The 18,523-nt window shown below is 44.9% G+C and overlaps 1 protein-coding gene across 1 annotated transcript in view; it reads left to right on the forward strand.

Moving 5' to 3' along the window:
* The first annotated feature begins 352 nt into the window (after positions 1-352).
* The window catches only part of Vwa3b (von Willebrand factor A domain containing 3B), a 103,529-nt gene continuing 85,358 nt past the window's right edge, over positions 353-18,523 (forward strand). Inside the window, exon 1 of the mRNA XM_036167150.1 lies at positions 353-451. Within this exon, the coding sequence (XP_036023043.1) occupies positions 367-451 (85 nt within the window). The 5' untranslated portion in view covers positions 353-366. The remainder of the gene's footprint in view (positions 452-18,523) is intronic.

Below are 18,523 nucleotides of genomic sequence, written 5' to 3' on the forward strand. Positions count from 1 at the left end.
TTGCCATGCTGGCTTTTCTTGTAGCTTACAGGATTCACAGTTGGGTAAGAATATTGATGACCGGAACCCAAGCTGCCTTTGAACTTGGGGCAGTCCTCCCACCTTGGCCTCCTGAGCACTGGGATTTCATGTGTATGCCACCATGTCTAGGCTTCCTTGAGGGGGTTCTAGTTCTGACTTTCATCAAGAGATTAGTTGGGGGGAAATATAACTGGATGTTCAGAGATGTCCTCAGCAAGTTGATGTGCCATGCCTGCTAGGACCCTGCAGAGTTTGGGGGTGGGGCTATCTCAGCTGCTCACTTATGTTGTGCTTCCCTTTATAGGAGCTGGTGTCAGAGAGGATGTGTTTCTCATCTGGAGAGAAATGGAAGAAGCCTGCAGCACACTGTCTCAGGTCCGGAGCCTGGTGGACAAGTCTCCTCAGTCGGATGTGTCCCCAGCATACTACAGTAGGTGCTGTTTATATATAAGTGTGTAGTGCAAAGGAGTCAGTGATATTGGTGGCTGGGGATGCAGGTGGGAGGGTTGGAGTCCCACGCTTCTAAACAGGAGAACTCTTTAGCTCAGCTCAGAGGTGTCTCTAGGGAGAGTCTCTCGAGCTGTGGGATGTGCATATGTGTGTACATGCATGTGTATGTGCAGATATGTCTATACACGTGCTTGTGCTCATTCCTTAAGTAGTTAAAGCTCTAAAGGCAGGCACTGCCTATAGTAAGAGGAGGAAGCAAGGCTTGGTATAGAGCTGGGCTCAGTTCTGAACACAGTACAGACATCCACAGTGTCGGGTAGAGGGGCAGCCGTAAATGGAAAATTACTAAGGGGAGATATCACAGATAGGAGGCTTCTGTCTGGACTGGCACAACAGGGTTCTTGCTGAAGGCTGGATCAGATATGGTGGGCATGAGGAATTCCATTGAAATATTGAATCTGATCATTTACCAGTTTGGGGGTGGGCATTCTGGTTGTAGCTTTTTCTTAAGAGTTGTGCTAGCTATGAAGAACTGAACACAGAAGGCCAAAGATTGAGGACATTTGAAAAGAAGATGCAGAGAGGCTCAACTCAAGCTCAGTCAGGGGGTAATCTTCCAAGAGGCATGTGGGGTTTTGTTTGTTTGTTTGTTTGTTTGTTTGTTTTCTAAACAGGGTCTCTTCATGTAGCCCTGGCTGTCCTGGAACTCACTCTGTAGACCAGTGTAGCTGAAGTTTTCCTGGTCCTGCCCAGCTCCTGTGACCCCGCAGCCCCACAGAGGCTCAGACCCAAATAAATACACAGAGACTTATATTAATTATGAAATGGATGGCCTGATAGCTCAGGCTTCTTGTTAGCTAGATCTTACATCTTAAATTAACTCATTTCTATAAATCTATACTTTGTCATGTGGCTCATGGCTTACTGGTATCTTTACATCTTGCTTCACATAGTGGCAGCTGGCAGTGTCTCCTCTGTTTTTCCTTTCTCCTTCCCCCTCTCTAGTTGGAATGTCCTGCCTAACCCTATTCTGCCTCACCATTGGCCAAACACCTTTATTTGTCAACCAATCAGAGCAATATATTTTCACAGCCTACAAAATGACATTCCCCCATCAGACCAGGCTGGCCTAAACTCACAGAGATCCACCTGCCTCTGCCTCTTAAGTGGTAAGATTAAAGGCATGCACCACTTCAACAGGTGGGGCATCTGGCATGTGAGGATGCAGAGATGGGTCAGCTAGATTTGGCCTTGCCTGCAGACTGAATCCCATCCACACTGACTATGGCAGGCCACCATCCATTCACCCTCACACAACCACAAAGGAATCTGCATTTATTGCATTCTAATTTAAGGCCACTGCTCTTCTTTGGGCAGCAGAACTTCTCTTGTTGAATGCAGACACAGGCCACGCAAGGAACTCGTAAGATTTGTCTGGGAGGGATAGGGTCTGTGAGGGTTTGTAGTGCCAGTATTAAAAAGTTACTGAAATGTACTTGCATTTCTCAGTAGCAAGGACAGCTGTTGTGTGACACTATTCCTGGGACGACATGAGCAAATGTCTATTTGCCCAAGATAGGGAGCCCATGACAGACCAAAGTAACAGTACCACCAAAACCCAACTTGGTGAATCCATAAGTTTATTGGAATTACTTACAGGAATAGGGATGACTCCAAGGTAGTGCCTTGCTGATGGCCCACACCAGCAATGGGTGACAACTCACAAAAGCTGCAACCGGCCTCAACTTATGGGTAGCTCTACAGATCTGAGAGCCTCCTCTAGGCCCTTTGGCTGGTCTGAGGCACTCCTCAGCAGACCTTACTGCTTATGTGCTTTTATAACCTTGGAGAGGAAGAGGTTTTGTGTTTTTGTTAAGTTTTAGGGCCTTCCTGAGACTTATGAATTGTTTATTTTCCAGTCTTAAAGGACCCTCTTTTAGAACTCCCCAAGTCTTAAGGATCTTCCCCCTCACCAGGATTTTGCAATCTGAAGGAAACTGCTACACATCACCAATAGTGACAAAAAAAAAAAAAAAAAAACCCAAAAAACCAAAAACCAAAAACCAAAACAAACAAACAAACAAACAAACAAAAAACACCATCTAGTGAGCACTCACTGTGTGTCAGGTGCTGCCCCAAGGGACTAAGCATGTATTTAGCTTATTTCATCCAAAAATAAAACATAACTGCCATGTATCAGGGACTGTGGGGGTCCAGCCCCTCGATAGTCCCCTCCCAGGGCCCAGGAAGAATCTACAAACAGCTGATAATTAATCTTTGATGAAAAGAAATGAATCTATGTACACAAAACTCCTTAGTCCACACACTTTATTATTCTCTGTGTGTTCTTTCTCTACAAGCTTTTATTCTGATCTCATGCCTAGCTCCTTTCTTGCCTGATTTCTCTCTACATTTATCTACTGCTCCCTCTAAGTTCTATCTTAAATCTCTCATTTTAATTCTGCCTCATCTAGGTCCTTTTTGTCTCATTCTTACCCATCTGGTACTTCCCCATCTAACTCTTCCTCATCTTCCATCTTGTCCACATACTCTCTGGTTAAGATCCTCCGTATCCCTCTCTGTTCTTCATCTCTAAGTTCTCTGTGTTCCTCCTAAGTCTCCCAGGAATCCAGTTATAAACCCAAGTAATAGCAGTCCCTTGGTTGAGCAATGTCACCAGGCTTGAATTCTACAGGGTCATAAAGGCAGGTAAGAGTTTCCTCAGGCAGTGATTGTCAGGTTACCAGGGTCAAATGGAAGGGTGATAAGAATCACATAGAGGGGCAGTAATTGTTAATTAACTTTTGCAAAGCAAAAGAGAAGTGACTAATGAATTAACTAAAGGCTAAATTTGGGTAATATCTAAGAAGAGGGATCTTATGTGCTCCACTATAGTCTTAAATCTGAATGGTAGAAAATGTTAAAAATCTATAAGTTGCTAGGTCAATGGGAGAAAATAAAACTGCCTTCTTTTTTCCTGTGGCTCCTATCTGTTCAAGCTATCTGTCATTTTTATGCAGGGTGGGGGAAGGCATGTTCAGTCGCTAGGCAACCTGTGTACAGCTAGATGCCTCTGGTGATAGTTAAAGGGAGATCTGGAACTAGAGGTAAGATTTGGGAAAGGAGGAAGTTAAGCTTAATTGGCACATCCACCAGGCCTTCTCAAATAGATAGGTCTGCATGATAAGTCTGGATGCTAGGTCTGTTCTTAGAGAGTACAGAGGTGTCTCTGATAAGGTACTTTCCTCCATCTGGGGATGGACCTGGCCAGATGCTGCCAATTACAGGAAGGCTTGAACTGGAGTTCTGGCTGTGCATAGCTGTCAGCGCAGAAGATTATCTAAATATCCCTTTAGTAGAGGGGAAATGGTGCCCAATAAATGATGGAAAAGCTATAATAGCACACAAGAAATTCATAGCAAGAAACGGCTGACAATCAAAAGCCACATATCACTAAGGCTCCTTGAGCCTCAGCTTGACCTCTGGAAGGCCCTGGGCTTCTTCCAGGTATTAGCTTTGTCATAATCAGTTGAAATCCTACTTTGTATATTTCTACGTCTTGGAGCACATCCCTGTTGTCTTCATTTGTAGGTAATGAAACTAAGGCAAGAAGGATTCTCTAAATGGCCAGCAGAGGAGTTTCTTCCTAGCTGTCCCCCTTTTTAAGTTAGCAGTGATGGTGTGTCCATCTGAGCATCCCTGTCTCAGTTACTGCTGCACCGATACTACTCTGAACTGATGAGCTCCTGCCTTGGTGTCTAAAAGCTCTTCCCCACCACAGAGAAGCAAGCTCAGGGTATCTTTGCCGGTGAAGAACAAGGAGATGACAAGAAATATTTTTTTCTCTGTCTTCTGTTACCCAAGTATTGTTCATAATAAAGGGCTGGAATTTTGTAGCAAGAATTTTGTAGCGAGGTTAGACCGAGTCATTTTCCCTCAGTCTTAGTTTGTAAAATGAATAGAACATCAGTCTGGGAGGTGACTGGAGACATTAAGTAAAGAATGCAGGATCAGCACCAAGCAGGTCCCCACTTTCTCCTTTCAACTTAAGGGAACTGGTGCATGGATCCTCTGTGAGTTCTCAAGTTAGCCTAGGATCTGGTTTCTTCTAGGATGAAGTAATAACAATAGCTAGTGTTACCTGACCATCACTGTTCTGGGCTCTTCACAGGAAGTTCCTTCTCCAGCTGTGCCCACAATCTTCTGAAAAGTTCTGCAATTCTGCTTTGGGTTAAGTGGGCAGCTTGCCCAAGGTGACATTGCTAGGGTGTGGCAAATCCTTGATCAGAATGCTGTTCCATCTTGAAACTCTGATATCTGCCTCCTCCTGCTAGACGTTCTCATTTAGTCCACATGCAACTTGGACTTTTTTTTTTTTTTTTTTTTTTTTTTTTTTTTTTTTGAGAGTGTTCCAGCAGAGAGTGTCCTGAGGAGCAGGTTTTGGAATCCTGAAAGCTACAGTGTCTCTCTGTATTGCTCCTGTCACAGAGGCATCACGAACATCTACAAAAACATACATACATACACACTCCCTCACCCTACACACACACCACAAAATTAAAATGGAAAGAAAATGGATGAGCTATAACTCTGAAATTCTACAATGATCTCTAATACCCTTCATTTTAACCTAACATATACATATCCCCCAAAGAAAATAACTCCAAGCAGCCATTTAAAACATACTCAGGATGTACTGTACCATTTATATTCTAAAGGGGAAGTTTGATCACGACCATCCCCCCATTGGGTAGTCATCCAAGCTTTTGTCTGAATTTTACCCCAGCATCTTCCTGGAGAATGTCTGACTACCCCTTTCCTAATCCCTGAAAGCCCATGGTCAGTGTGGCAAAGACCCTTTGTCTGCTTTGTGGGAAGGTGGCAACCATTCCTTCAGCTTGACTGCTCAAGGCATAGAGGATGAAGGAGATGGGGTGGAGGGTGGGAAAAAGGGGAGGGCTTGGATTGTCATTTGGGTAGACTGCAGATGAATTAGACAAAGAGTCTCTGGAGCTAGCTCTTCTCATGTCCTGCCATTGATTCACTCCCGTACTCACCTCCCCTGGGGAGCCCTAGGGTCAGGGACCAGTCTGTGCATGTAACCATATCAGGGTGTGGGGGGGGGGCAATATTTGGCTGAGGTGACTCATTATCCTGATGCCCACATTGGGAATTGACTTGTTTTAATCTCAAGAGCAGGACATAAAAGTTCCTTAAGAAAAAAAATAACTGACCCCCACCCCAAATAAATACCAAGCAATGTGAAGACAGCGGACGCCAAGCAACAAGGGGTGTGGGGTGGGGAGTGACCAACAAGGCCCAGGGCAGAAAGGAGGCTCGAGGTCGCTCTTCCCAGTTGATTGCCTCAAGAGGCCCTGGGGCATGGAGGAGGGAGCCAGGAGGAGCTTGTCAAAACTTGCTAAGTGTGCAGAGACAGAGCTGAGAGTCTGGAAAGAACAAGGCAGCTGCAGCTCACAGCAGAGCATGCCAGAATGGGAAGAAACACATGCCCAAGGCGGCAAGCAGAGGCTCCTCCTTGAGAATTCATCTGACTACTGAGCAGTTCACACAAGGAAGAAAGTTGTTTGGAAGGGGGGGAGGGGGCTCCTGGAAGGGATTAGAAGAAAAACAGATAATGTTCACATAGCCTCAGGAACAGAGTCAGAGGACTTTGTAACTACGGAGTTGTTAGGACTGCTTGGGAAGGTCTTAACTTCAGTGGTAGGAAAGACGAGCCTCAGATGGAACACTGCTCTGGGCACTCCTCAGGAAGCCATCAAAATGAGACATGAAAAAAAAAAAACTGTTTCCAGACAATATAGGTATATCTCTCAACAGAGCTCAGAGAGATTTACGTGGCATGGATCTGTTCAGCACGCACCAAAATAAAATTCACAATGCTTGGCATTCAGCATACAGGAAAAGAAGCAAGAAAAGGTGACCTTTAAAGAGTTTAAAAAAAAAAATCCATCAGTCAAAATGGACAGGGAGATGCAGAAAGATGTGGCAGCAGAGAGGGATGTTCCAATAATGGTCCCTGTGCTGGTTAATTTTTTTTGTCAACTTGATACAATGTAGAGTCACCTGGGGAGATGTAGTATGAATCTTAAAGGTTCTTATTAATAAAAAAAATCAAGCTCTTAAAGGTTCTTATTAATAAAAATCAAACCTGAGGCCAGTTAATGGGGTGAACGCTGGAAGATCAGAGACAGAGAACAAGCCACAGTTTCCTCACCTTGCCAGTTCCTCAGCTGATTCTGTTTCCTCAGACTGGAAGCTTCTGTGTCCTCATCCCAGTGGCTCTCAGCTGAACTGCTGCTCCAAAGCCTATAAGCTTAACCAACCAAATGCTTCTAGTTTCTGGTCTTCACGCCTTATATATCTTTCTACTTTCTGCCTTCACTCCCTGGGATTAAAGGCTGGATTTCTAGGATTAAAGGCCTGAGTCACCATGCTTGGCTGTATCCTTGAACTCAGAGATCCAGCTAGCTCTGCCTCCCAAGTGCTGGGATTAAAGGCGTGCACCACCACCGCCCAACTTCTGCTATGGCTTGCTCTGACCCATTTTCTAGCCACCATTTTTGGCTTTGTTCTAGTGGCTGTAGGTTCTCTGACCCCAGATAAATTTATTAGGGTGCACAATATTATGAGGAACACAATACCACTACAGAGAGAGGTAACTTTGATTAAAAAATTCCCTCCATCAGATTGGCCTATGGGCATGTCTGTGGGCATTTTCTTTTTTCTTTCTTTTCTTTTTTAATTAAGAAATTTTTTATTCATTTTACATACAAGCCATAGATCCCCCTCTCTCCCCTCCTCCCGCCTCTCCCCACCCCTCCCCGCCCCTCCGCTCCACGGTAGGCATTTCCTCAATTGTTAATTGATAAAGGAGGGTCCAGGCCACTGTGGGCGTTACTTCCCCTAGGCAGATGGACCTGGGCTCTGAGCAAGCGAGCCAGTAAGCGGTGTTCCTCTGCCATCTCTGCTTCAGCTCCTGCCTCCAGGCTTCAGCCTCTGAGTTCTTGTCCTGTCCTCCCATCGATAATGGACTACAAAATATAAGCCAAATAAGCGCTTTCCTCCCCCAAATTGCTTTGGTCAATGTTTTATCACAGCGACAGCAAAGAAAACTAGGGCAATTGGGCCTCGTCACGGCTTCTCCGATTCTAAGTTTCCCAGCACAAGGTGCCTCCCTGAATGGTGAAGGGAGAAAGAGTAAGTCTGGGCCTTCGACTTGAAACCCAGTGCAGACCTGCCATAGCGAAAGAGTGTTGGGCAAAGCTATGTGATACCTGCCACCAGGCCACTCCATGCAGACTGGGCAGCTGCCACCGTGTTGGGCCGCCACAGAGCAGGGAGTAAGACGGAGCTCACCACGGGGAAGGGCCGGAAAGGTCGCCTGAAGATTTGTGGTAGTGCTCAGTTCCAGGCTCTCTGCAGAAAGACCCAGCCACTAGTAGAAACTGGAGGTGCGCCAGAGCTCACAGATGGAGCCGCTAGATCAGCTCTAGCCTCAGGAAGAGACCTGTGTGCTAAAGATAGACTCTACTTCCAGCCACATCATATCTGGTTTGTGAGTGGGTTTGAGCACACCCGTTCCTGAGCCGGTGCAGACCTCTATCACTATGAAATTCAGGGGCAGCCCATCTTAGCATCATTGTTGATGGCCAAGGGACTGTCTCTACATTCCCATCCCCCAGCTTGGGTAACACAACTATTACCAAGCCCAATGCTTAGAGACAGGAGGCATTAAACTGTTTCTACCACCTGGTAGAGACTTGTGCCCCGAGGGGACATGCTTGAGTTTTGGGTTACATCTCTGCCAGCTGTGTGATGGGCCACAAGACTGTGTGGGTACTTTCAGCTGTGAGACTCCAAGGTAGCTTAACTCAGCATATGCTAAGATGGTTAAGGGGCTGCATTCACCAAGATTACCCCAACCTCGAACACCATAGCATCATGACCCAAGATCCCATTTAATGTGAGCAAGACAATCAGAATCACAAGATTTTGTTCTGGAATTGAGCACTGAGCTAGTTAAATCTAACGCTAGGCATATGCTAATGGCCTCCATCCTGGGTCTGCCAGTGGATAGGACCTCTGAAATACTTGTGGTGCTAGAAGAAACAACATCCTGGGACTCTGGACCGCTGTCCCATCACCTATGGTGATGGCAATGGTTGTGGATCAGAGATTCAATCCATAGCCATGTGGGCCTGGGTTGTAGCCTAGTTGTTGGGCTGGTCTTGGCAGGTTGTCGGTGTAACACAGGTTGGTGACATTGGTAGCCATAGCCTGAGACTGATCACTCACGGTGACTATGTTCAGAGCCAGACAGAATCCTCCAGTGTCTGACCTCAGGCCGCTGACTGTGAATGAGACATAAGGACATTTGGAAGTCACAGGGAGTGGCTGGTGAGGACAGCCTACTCCCTGGATGATCTGTCTTGATTCTTTCTGAGTAACTCACCATCAGCATATTCAAGAAATCTGGGCTTGGGTTGCCCTTTCTTCCTGAAACAGTGACCACATGCTGACGGCAGACTCATGGCTTATTTTCTATCTGGGTGTCACCCAGGGCTGGAATAATGAAAGTGACCACATGATTTCATGTGTCAACATGCATCTAGCAGGTGTGTCCAACCTTTTGGCATTAAGACATGCTGATGCCACTACAAGATGCATGCTCAAGGTGTTTTAAGTGTGTGTGTGTGTGTGTGTGTGTGTGTTGTATGGATGGATGTTTTGCCTACAAGTATATCTCTTACCCCATGCATGTCTGGTGCTCATGGAGGCTAGAAAGAGGAGAGCACTAAGTTTCCTGGGGCTGGAGTTACAGATGTCTATTAACTACCATATAGGTGCTGGGCATTGAACCCAGGTCCTCTAGAAAAGCAGGCAGTGCTCTTAATCACTGAGCCATGTCTCCAGCCCCTCACAGTGTTTTAAACAAGTTTCCAATCTTGTGTTGGGTTGCATCATAGCTTTTTTGGATGGTGGCACCCAAAGCTTTCAGGAAATCATGACATGATACCTGGGAAGTATACAGCTTACTTTTGAGTAAACAATGGATCAAGGATAAAATCAAGAAGAAAATGATTCCCCCCCACCCCCCCCCCCCACACACACACAAGAAAAGGGAGAGACAACGTATCAAGCCTACAGCAGAAGTGATGTCAAGGTAAGAGTGTAGCATCCTGGGCCCCCATGGGAAAAGTGCAAAGATCTAAGACTACCTACGATTGCCTCTCCAGGAGCTAGAGATGGGAGAACAAGCCATGCATGCCCCACATGAATATAAGGAAAGAAATAAAGATCTGAGCAGAGAGGAAGTGGAAAGGATAAAACCAGGCAAAGATCAGCAAATCAGAGCTGACTCTTCAGACAAACCTGACTTGGACTAAGTAAGAAAAGGACAGGTGACACCAATAAACAGGCCAGAGGGTGAAAGGAGAACCTGACAACTGACACCCCACAAAAGGAAGAGGTCACCGAGGTCACCGTGAACAACTGTGCACCAACAAGTTTGATAACCTGATAGAAATGGACAAATTCCTCGACAACAACTTACCAAGACCAAATCATGACCAGACAGAAAATCTGTCTGATGATGTGAGGACAAGAACATATTAAGGGCCATTTGTTGTACCAACAGCTGACAATACACTGAGAAGAGGATTCTATATACCTTCTCTTAAGATCTAGAACAAATCAAGCATGCCTACTTCGTCACCTTTATTCAGCATAGCTCCTGAAGTGTGAGCAAGAACAATCAGTTAAGAGAAGGAAACAAAAGGCATTCAGTTTGGAATCCAGTGAGCTCCAGGTTCAGTGAGAGATCCTGTCTCCAAAAAAAAAAAAAAAAAAAGTGGAAAGTGATAGAAGATTTTCCAATATTGGCTTCTGGCCTCTGCACACATGTGTGCACACACACATACATACACACAGGCAGAATACATGTTTAGACATAGGAAATTTGAGTTATCATTAGCACATGCTATTGATGAAGTGATCCATCACCTGCAGTTAGACCATGTGACTGGTTGAAGCTGTGCACTGTTGGCTGCAAACAATCACTAAGATTACAAACAATACAACAAAGGAGATGGAATGAGATATCAAACCAAGTAAAAGAAAACTCTTAGGAAAAGGATGGGGGACAGAAAATGGGTCTATACGGCTGGTAGGGAACAGCAGGAAGGCAAGTGTTTACCTAGCCGCACACTGTTCAAAGAGTACTGGTTTCCAGTGTGTGATTGGTTATTGTGGTTAATTAGACCTCCACACAGGGCCATTGAAAAAGCACAGGAGGGGGTGCTGGCTGCCCAGAGGCACTGCCTCATTCACCTGGACACTCCCTCTGTGTAGGATCCAGGCAAAATCTGCCCTTTGTTATAGAGTATCAAAGAATGTCAACCAACTTTTTTATTTATTTATTTATTTATTTATTTATTTATTTATTTATTTATTTTATTTTGCTACAGCTGAAACATTTCAAGGTCTCATTCTTTAATTGTGAACGAGAGCCCCGGGATTTGCTATCTGAGCCCAAGCTCTCACTCTGAATATTGACTTGTTCCAAAATGTCAAATTTGGTGTCACAAGGCTAAAGGCTCTTCCAAGTCCTTCAGGCAAGTTTTGAGAGAGGGTTTATTGAACTACCAGAGAGGGAACATGATCATCTTGTTGGTGCTGTATTAAATAACCAGCAAGATTCTGTTGTAGTCCCGAGGAGGGGTGAGCTGCAGAGAATTGCAGTTAGAAATGTATTAAAGCTGGCTTTGCCATTACTGCCCTGTGCCTATTGGTAAGACACTATCTGTGCCACAGTTTCTAAACAAGCAAAATGCAAGCAGTCAAGAAAGCTAAATTTAAAAATGCATAGAGAGCTAGAGAGAGGGCTCAGTGGTTAAGAGTGAGCATGCCCTTGCAGAGGGTCTGAGGTCAGTTCCCTGCATCCATGTTGGGCGGCTCATAACTGCCTGCAACTCTAGTTTCAGAGAACCTGACATTCTCTTCCTGATCTCAGGTACCCACACTTAAGTGTATGAGTTTGTGTGTGTGTGTGTGCATATGTGCACGTGCACAATTTTTAAAATATTAATCTTTCAAACAATAATTGATAACACTTCTAGAAACTTTTCAAAAAGATACGAAAGGAAGACATGGTACTTTCTAGTTCAGTCTATGAGACCAGTATCACCTTCTCACCAAAGCCAAGGACCCTATGAGAAAAGTAAATTTCAATATTTACTACGAAGAAAGATAGAAAAATTCTGCAAAGTAATGGCAAACTACATCCACCAGAAAAAAAGAATTATACAACTTGATCAAATGAGAGACATCAAAGAAATGTAAGTTTGGTTGTACATCTAAAAGTCAACAAATATCATATACAATACTAACAGAACATTAGGGGGAACCACAGTCATCTCCACACAGATGGGATGATCATTTGACAAAATCATCCAATATCCCATTGTGAAAACAAAAACAAAACAAAAGCAAAAAACCTCATGAAAACAGAAGTCTAAGATCACTCTTAAAAAATATTTATTTCCAGCTTGGTGGTGGTGATGCACACCTTTAATCCCAGTACTTGGGAGACACAGGCAGATGATCTATGAGTTTGAGGCCAGCCTAGTCTACAGAGAGAGTTAGTTCCAGGACATTTAGGGCTATATAGAGAAACTCTGTCTTGAAAAACCAAAAGAATGTTTTCTTGTGTTTTTTTTTTAAATATTTCTTTTTATTTTAAGTATATGACTGTTTTGCTTGTATGTATGTATGTATAGGTATCATGTGTATGCCTGGTCCACATGGAAGTTTGGAGAGGGTTGGAACCTCTGGTGCTGTAGTTATAGATAATTATGAGCTGCCATGTGGGTGCTTGAAACTGACCCCAGATCCTCTGCAAGAGCAATAGGTGCTCTTAACCACAGAGCCACCTCTCCAGCCTCTGTTTTATTTTAAATTGTGTGTGTGTGTGTGTGTGTGTGTGTGTGTGTGTGTGTGTGTGTGTCCTTGTGTGTGTATGTCACATGTGTGGGGATATTTATCAAGCCAGATGCATTGGATCCTCTGGAGCTAGATTTATAGCTGGTTGTGAGCCAATTAATGTGAATGCTGGGAATCAAACTCAGGTTCTCCACAAAAGTAGCCAGTTCTCTTAACTGTCCAGTCTTCTCTCTGGCCCCTAAAGCCTCATTCTTAACCTGAGAAAGAGCATCTGTGAAATATGCATAGCCAGACTAACCAATGGAAGCCTGATAATATTCTTCCTGATGTTAGGGAAAAGACAGGATGTCCACTCTTGATACTTCTGCTAAACAGAAACTGGAGAGTCTAGCCAGTACAGCTAGCCAAGAAAAAGAATAAGTTCCCATCTTGGCACCCAAGAAGTAAAACAGTATTTACAGATAACAGTCACTTGTATAAAAACTCCACAGAATCCACAAAGGAACTATCAGAGCAATAAAGACTTCATCGTGGTTGCTGGAGAAAGCATCAAAGCAGTATTTCTGCTTTGATGATTTGCTTCTTGATGATCTATAGATTAGCAAGGGACAGGCCATGAGCTAAGTTAAGGAAGCAATGCCATTTATAAATCTACCAAAATTTAAAATGAAGGGTTTAGGGAGATAACTCAGTCAGTAAGAGCTTGCCTCCCAAACAGAAGGACTTGAGTTTGATCCCTAGAACCCATGTAAAATGCCAGGCATGGTGGCACATGCTTATTATTGCAGGGGTGGGGAGGTGGAGAGAGGGGCATCTCTGGCTCACTGGCCAAGCACTCTAGCCTAATTGATGAGCACCAGGGCAATGCATGACCTTGTCTCAAGTGAAGGGATGGTGTTCCTGGGGAAGGCACTTGTGGTTGTCCTCTGGCCTCCACATGCACCTGTGTTCACAAAACCACACAAACACACCCCCACACACACCCCTACTCACACACATATACATACACACACACACGCCCGTACATGAACACACACATACACTTGCAAAAACATTTAGATACTAGGAAAATTTAATGAAAGCAGCATAAGATTTGTATATTGAAACAAAGATACAGACATTGACATTAATAAAATTGTGTGATAAGCTTGTTGAGATGTGTGATAAGCTTCTTTTAAACTGACTTAGAAGTTTAACACAATCTCTGCAAGAAATCTCCATTGACTTTTTTGGCAGAAATTGACAAGCTGTTCCTAAACTCATATGGAAATGCAAAGGACACAGAATAGCCAGAAACAGTCTTGAAAAAGAACAAAGTTGGAAGATATGTGTGTCTTATCTTTAAAATCTATAACAGAACTGTAATAACAAAGGCTGTGTAATACTAGCCAAAAATGGATTGGTAAACGCCAGGTGTGGTGGTACTGGCCTGTCATTTCAGCGTTCTGTGAGGCTGAGGCAAGAAAACAGCCACCTCAAAGGCATCTGGGACTCCAAAATGAGTTTCCATTGAGCCAAGACTATACAGAAAAACCCTCTGAAAACACAGATGCGTAGGTTCTCAAGATGCCCCCACAGTAAATTTATGTATTTATTGTAGATTTAATTTTGACAAGGGTAACAAGAAATTTAAATGTGGGGAAAATAACCTTCTAACAAATGGTATAGGAGCAACTGGATGTACATATACACAATGCTCTTGGCCTCTCATCTCACCCATAAACAAAACAAAACAAAACAAAAAAACAAAAAAAAATCACCTCAAAATGCATTAAATACCTCAATGTAAAAGCTAAATTATAATACTTAGGAACAAACCTACACACAAATACGTATTGTCTTGGGTTTAGCAGTGGTTTGGCTGTTAACAATAGCAAGAGTAGCAGAGATAAGATAAATGGGACTGGGGTGGTCTGAATGAGAGTGGCCCTCAATAATCCCCAGGTGGTGGAACTGTTTGGGAAGGATTAGGAGGTGTGGCCTTGCTGGGGTGGGAGGGGCCTTGTTGGAGGAGATGTGCCAGGAGGCCCAGTCTCTCTCACCCTCTCTGCCTGCAACTTGTGGATCAGATGTGAACTCTCAGTTACTTCTCCAGCACCACGCCTGCCTGCCTGCCTGCCTGCCTGCCACCATGCTCCCCACCATGATGAGAATGGACAAACCCTTTGAAACTATAAGCCGGCCCCCAATTAAACGCTTTCTTCTGTAAGTCGCCATGGTCATGGTGTCTCCTCACAGCAATAGAACAATGAGCTAAGACAGAGGCCTCAGAAATGTGCATTGCTTCATGCTTCAGTGGACACTATGGAGAAATGGAATAGGAGCCCAAGAATGGAAGTATTTAGAAATAAGCTGTTCACAAAGACTCTAGGTGAAGGGAAGCTGAAGGATGGTTGCAATCTGGAAATAAAAGGCCAATAACCCAGCCTTCATTACATACTTAACGTGAACTTCAGATGTCACAATTTCCCAAACTCCCAAAGTCTGTTTAGACTTTTCTCTTCTTAGCCTCATCTGTCCACTTTATATCCAAATCCTGAGTTGGTCTATAGATCTTGCCACAACCTGACTATTTTTTTTTTTAAGTTTTTAAGGAAGATCTATTACTATTATTTTAAATTTTAGGTGTATAGGTTATTTTGTGTCTGTGCACCACATGTGTGCAGTACTTCTAGAGGCCAGTAGAGGGTATCAAATAGTAGTTTGCCACCATGTGGGTGCTGGGAGCTGAACCCTGGTCTTCTCGATTGCTGGGCCATTTCCCTAGCTCCCAACCCAATTGTTTTTAAAGTTGCTGTTTGAGGTACAGGTTGGTGCCGGCCTCAGTGGTCCTCAGCTGTTCCCAGTTGAAATGGCCATTGAGGGCAGGCTCATCAGAGCATGCTGTCTGTGATTCTTCTCCTGCGGCCCAGGCTCCTGGTGATGTCTTCTTCTTAACCCCGTGCGGGTTTGTCACTGGACTGAACTCCCGCGCCCCCAACTAGTCTGTGGCAGGTATTCGGGTTTAGCGTCCTCCTGAAGCCCAGATGCTGCCTACCTTGAAAGCTGTTTCTGGCGCATCTCTCAGAGGGATGGAGCCGAAGAGAAAGAGAGGGAAGTGTGGACCAAAGGGTACTTGTTACCCCTCCTGTTCTCTTCCTTAGTGCTTGGCTTCCTTTTCAAACCCGCTTCTTTTCTGTCTCAGTTCCTTTCTCCCCCTTTCTTCTCCACCTTCAGAGGATGCTAGGAGCTAGTGACCCGAGGACTGGAATAAACAAATTGGGTGAGCAACAGAGCCCCTTCATCACAATGGAAACCATAGTTTGATTTTTACAGAATTAACAAGAAGGAGGTATAAATTAATAAATGAATGAATGAATGAATAAATAGATAGATAGATAGATAGATAGATAAATAAATACATAAATACATACATACATACATAAAATCGCTTTACAGTATTCCAGGGGAGAACAGGCCTAGAACTCCCTGGGACTCTACTTCATTCTCCCTTGAAGTTAAGATTTTCAGATTCTGAGAGGCTTCTGCAAGTGACCTGATACAAAGTCCAGAGCTTCCTGCTTAGATTCAGGCACAAGTTTGACATCCAACACCAGGCCCCTCAGGGAACCCCCATCGGGCCTCAGCCCTCACAGGCAGTGCCCAGGACGCCAGGGATGGCATCCACTTGCTCTAGCAAATGTGTGTTAACAGAAGGTATCAGACAAGCACAGAAACGTGTGTAACTGCTCAGAGGTGGACCTCCGGCTCCTTCCATACTGTCCCCAGCTGTCCCCTGGCTTCCACCCAAAGCAGGCTTCATCACCTTCAACCAAAGGACTGCAGCTCCTCTGCTTCTGAGGGAGTCACCCAGCAGGACAGGGACTGGAATTTCTTAGAGTCCTGTCCATCTCCCTCAGTTCCCAGCTGTGCTGTTCTCTTCCCACCCTCCCTTCCAGTGTGTATCAGGCTCTGGTCTATAGACCACAAGTCCCTCCCCACCAATAATTCCCTGGACAGAAAGACTCTGGAACCAAATAGCTTCAGATTCCCATATAGCAGGATTGGGAATCCTGTTTGTGGGGAGCCCCCTTGCCCACACTCTGGAGAAAAGGCGGAAAATGAAGTCATCAATAATCCCCAAGTTTTCTTAGGTTCCCCAGCTTTTTGCCTAAGGAGCCTTCTTTCTGAGTAGCAGCAATCGGCACTCAGTGGGGAGTGGCGGGGGGTGGGGTGGGGTTGCAGAGCATGTGGTGTTCACTGGGAGAATCATCAGATTAATGTTTTCTCTAGAATTTGAGTGCATTCATTCCGACAGCACAAGGAGGAATGATGTGGGAGTTGAGTAGCTTTCAGTGGAAGAGGGTAGAGGGTGCAGTTTGTAGGGCAAGTAGTAAATCCTTGATGGTACCCCTTAAGGATCTGTCTTTGAGGGTAGGCGTATGAGTGTCTGAAGGGTCGAGTACTGATAAGCCATACCCAATATCATTTTGATTGTGCTCCTGGTTAGACCATGATGGGTTTTTTTTTTTTTTAAAGCATTATTCAGATGGCTTCAAGCCTTTATATATATATATAAAGACTGATCAGTAGGATGGAGAGGACCAGGCAAGTAAATTCTGCAGCATGGATGTGCTCCAGTCTGCTTCCCTTGCACAGAACACCAAGAACATCCTTAGCAAACTGTCATGTGGATGCTGAGGGCCCTGTGATCAGCATCCCTGTGAGCTCACACCTCTGCAGTAAGCGAAGGCTCTGAAGGTGTGAATTCATGCGGCACTCTTAATTAAAATAACTGCAGGAGAATTGGAAAAGGATCCCTTAGTGAGCGATGCTAATGAACAGATGATGGCCTTCTCCTTCCCCTTCTCAGGCTAACAAGGCTCAGCCACTAATTGGTGTAATTAGCAATGAATGAATATGAAAAACACTTCACTTTCCCCTCATCTCTCCAGCTCAGCACGCCTGAGCTCTCTGCCTTGGTTGCTGGGCTGCCTCTGATTTCTTTTAGGAAACTCAGATTTGAAGGGGTCTTCACCTCCTTTCAGAGGGTAATTGGGAGCCTGGGTGGACTCTTTAAAAACCCTTAATAGGATTGGTTTATATGGCTCCCAGAAAGTTCTTCCTCCCTACATTTGGACTTATGCTTGATGAAGGGCCTTCATCTTTTTCTAAGAAGATAGCCCCTGAAACAGATATGCAAAAGGATATGTGTTGCTATGGAAATCATTGAATGAAAAACTTATTTCCCATTGCCCTGACTGAACGGGGAAAATGAAGAATGGGACCATTACACAGAGAGTAATTAACAACGGCTGAAGAAGTCACAGGAAGGCTTCTCCAAGGGGGCTGATCTCCCCCACACCCACACCCCCCCAAAAGCAGCCACGTCTTTTAGATGCTTGCCATGGTGCCAGGAGCTCTCAAGGGAAGCTCAGGGTTTGGGAGCTCTGGGAGGCATCTGATTCGAACTTTTTGAGAAGGGTTGGAGGACACTGTGGTTTGTGTGAAAGCCAATGGCTGGCGTTCAGGATGGTGCTCAGAGGGGCTTTGGATGCCACATTGGCTTCCGGTTCGAAAGCAGAAACCAGCTTTGATCAGTTCCGACTCCAGTAGGTCAGGGCACTGTACAGAGACACAGCTCTGAGGCACAGCTCATCTGACATGCTTATGGGCAGGCAGCCTCTTTACATATTGCTGAGGACTAATGGACTGCAAGCTGTTTTGTTCCCCCAGGTCCATTTCTATTTAAAAATTGTGTGTGTGTGTGTGTGTGTGTGTGTGTGTGTGTGTGTGTGTGTGTCTGTAGGTGCCCTCAAAGGCCAGAAGAGGACATTGGATTCTTCAGAGCTGGAGTTACAGGCAGATGTGACCTGCCCAGTGCAGGTGCTGGGAACCCATTTGGGCCCTCTGCAACAACAGGACATGTTATTAACCGCTGAGCCAGCTCTCTAACCCCGTCTTGGCTAGCTTCTGTCAACTGGATACAGCCCATAGTTACCTGGGGAAGGAGAACCTCAAAAAAAGGAGTCGCCTCCACCAGAACTGCCTGTGGGCTTGTCTGGGGGGCATTTTCTTGATTAATGACTGATGTGGGAGGGTCCAGCCCACT

The sequence above is a fragment of the Onychomys torridus genome, chromosome 18, assembly GCF_903995425.1.
Source record: "Onychomys torridus chromosome 18, mOncTor1.1, whole genome shotgun sequence".
In the NCBI taxonomy this organism is placed as follows: Eukaryota; Metazoa; Chordata; class Mammalia; order Rodentia; family Cricetidae; genus Onychomys; species Onychomys torridus.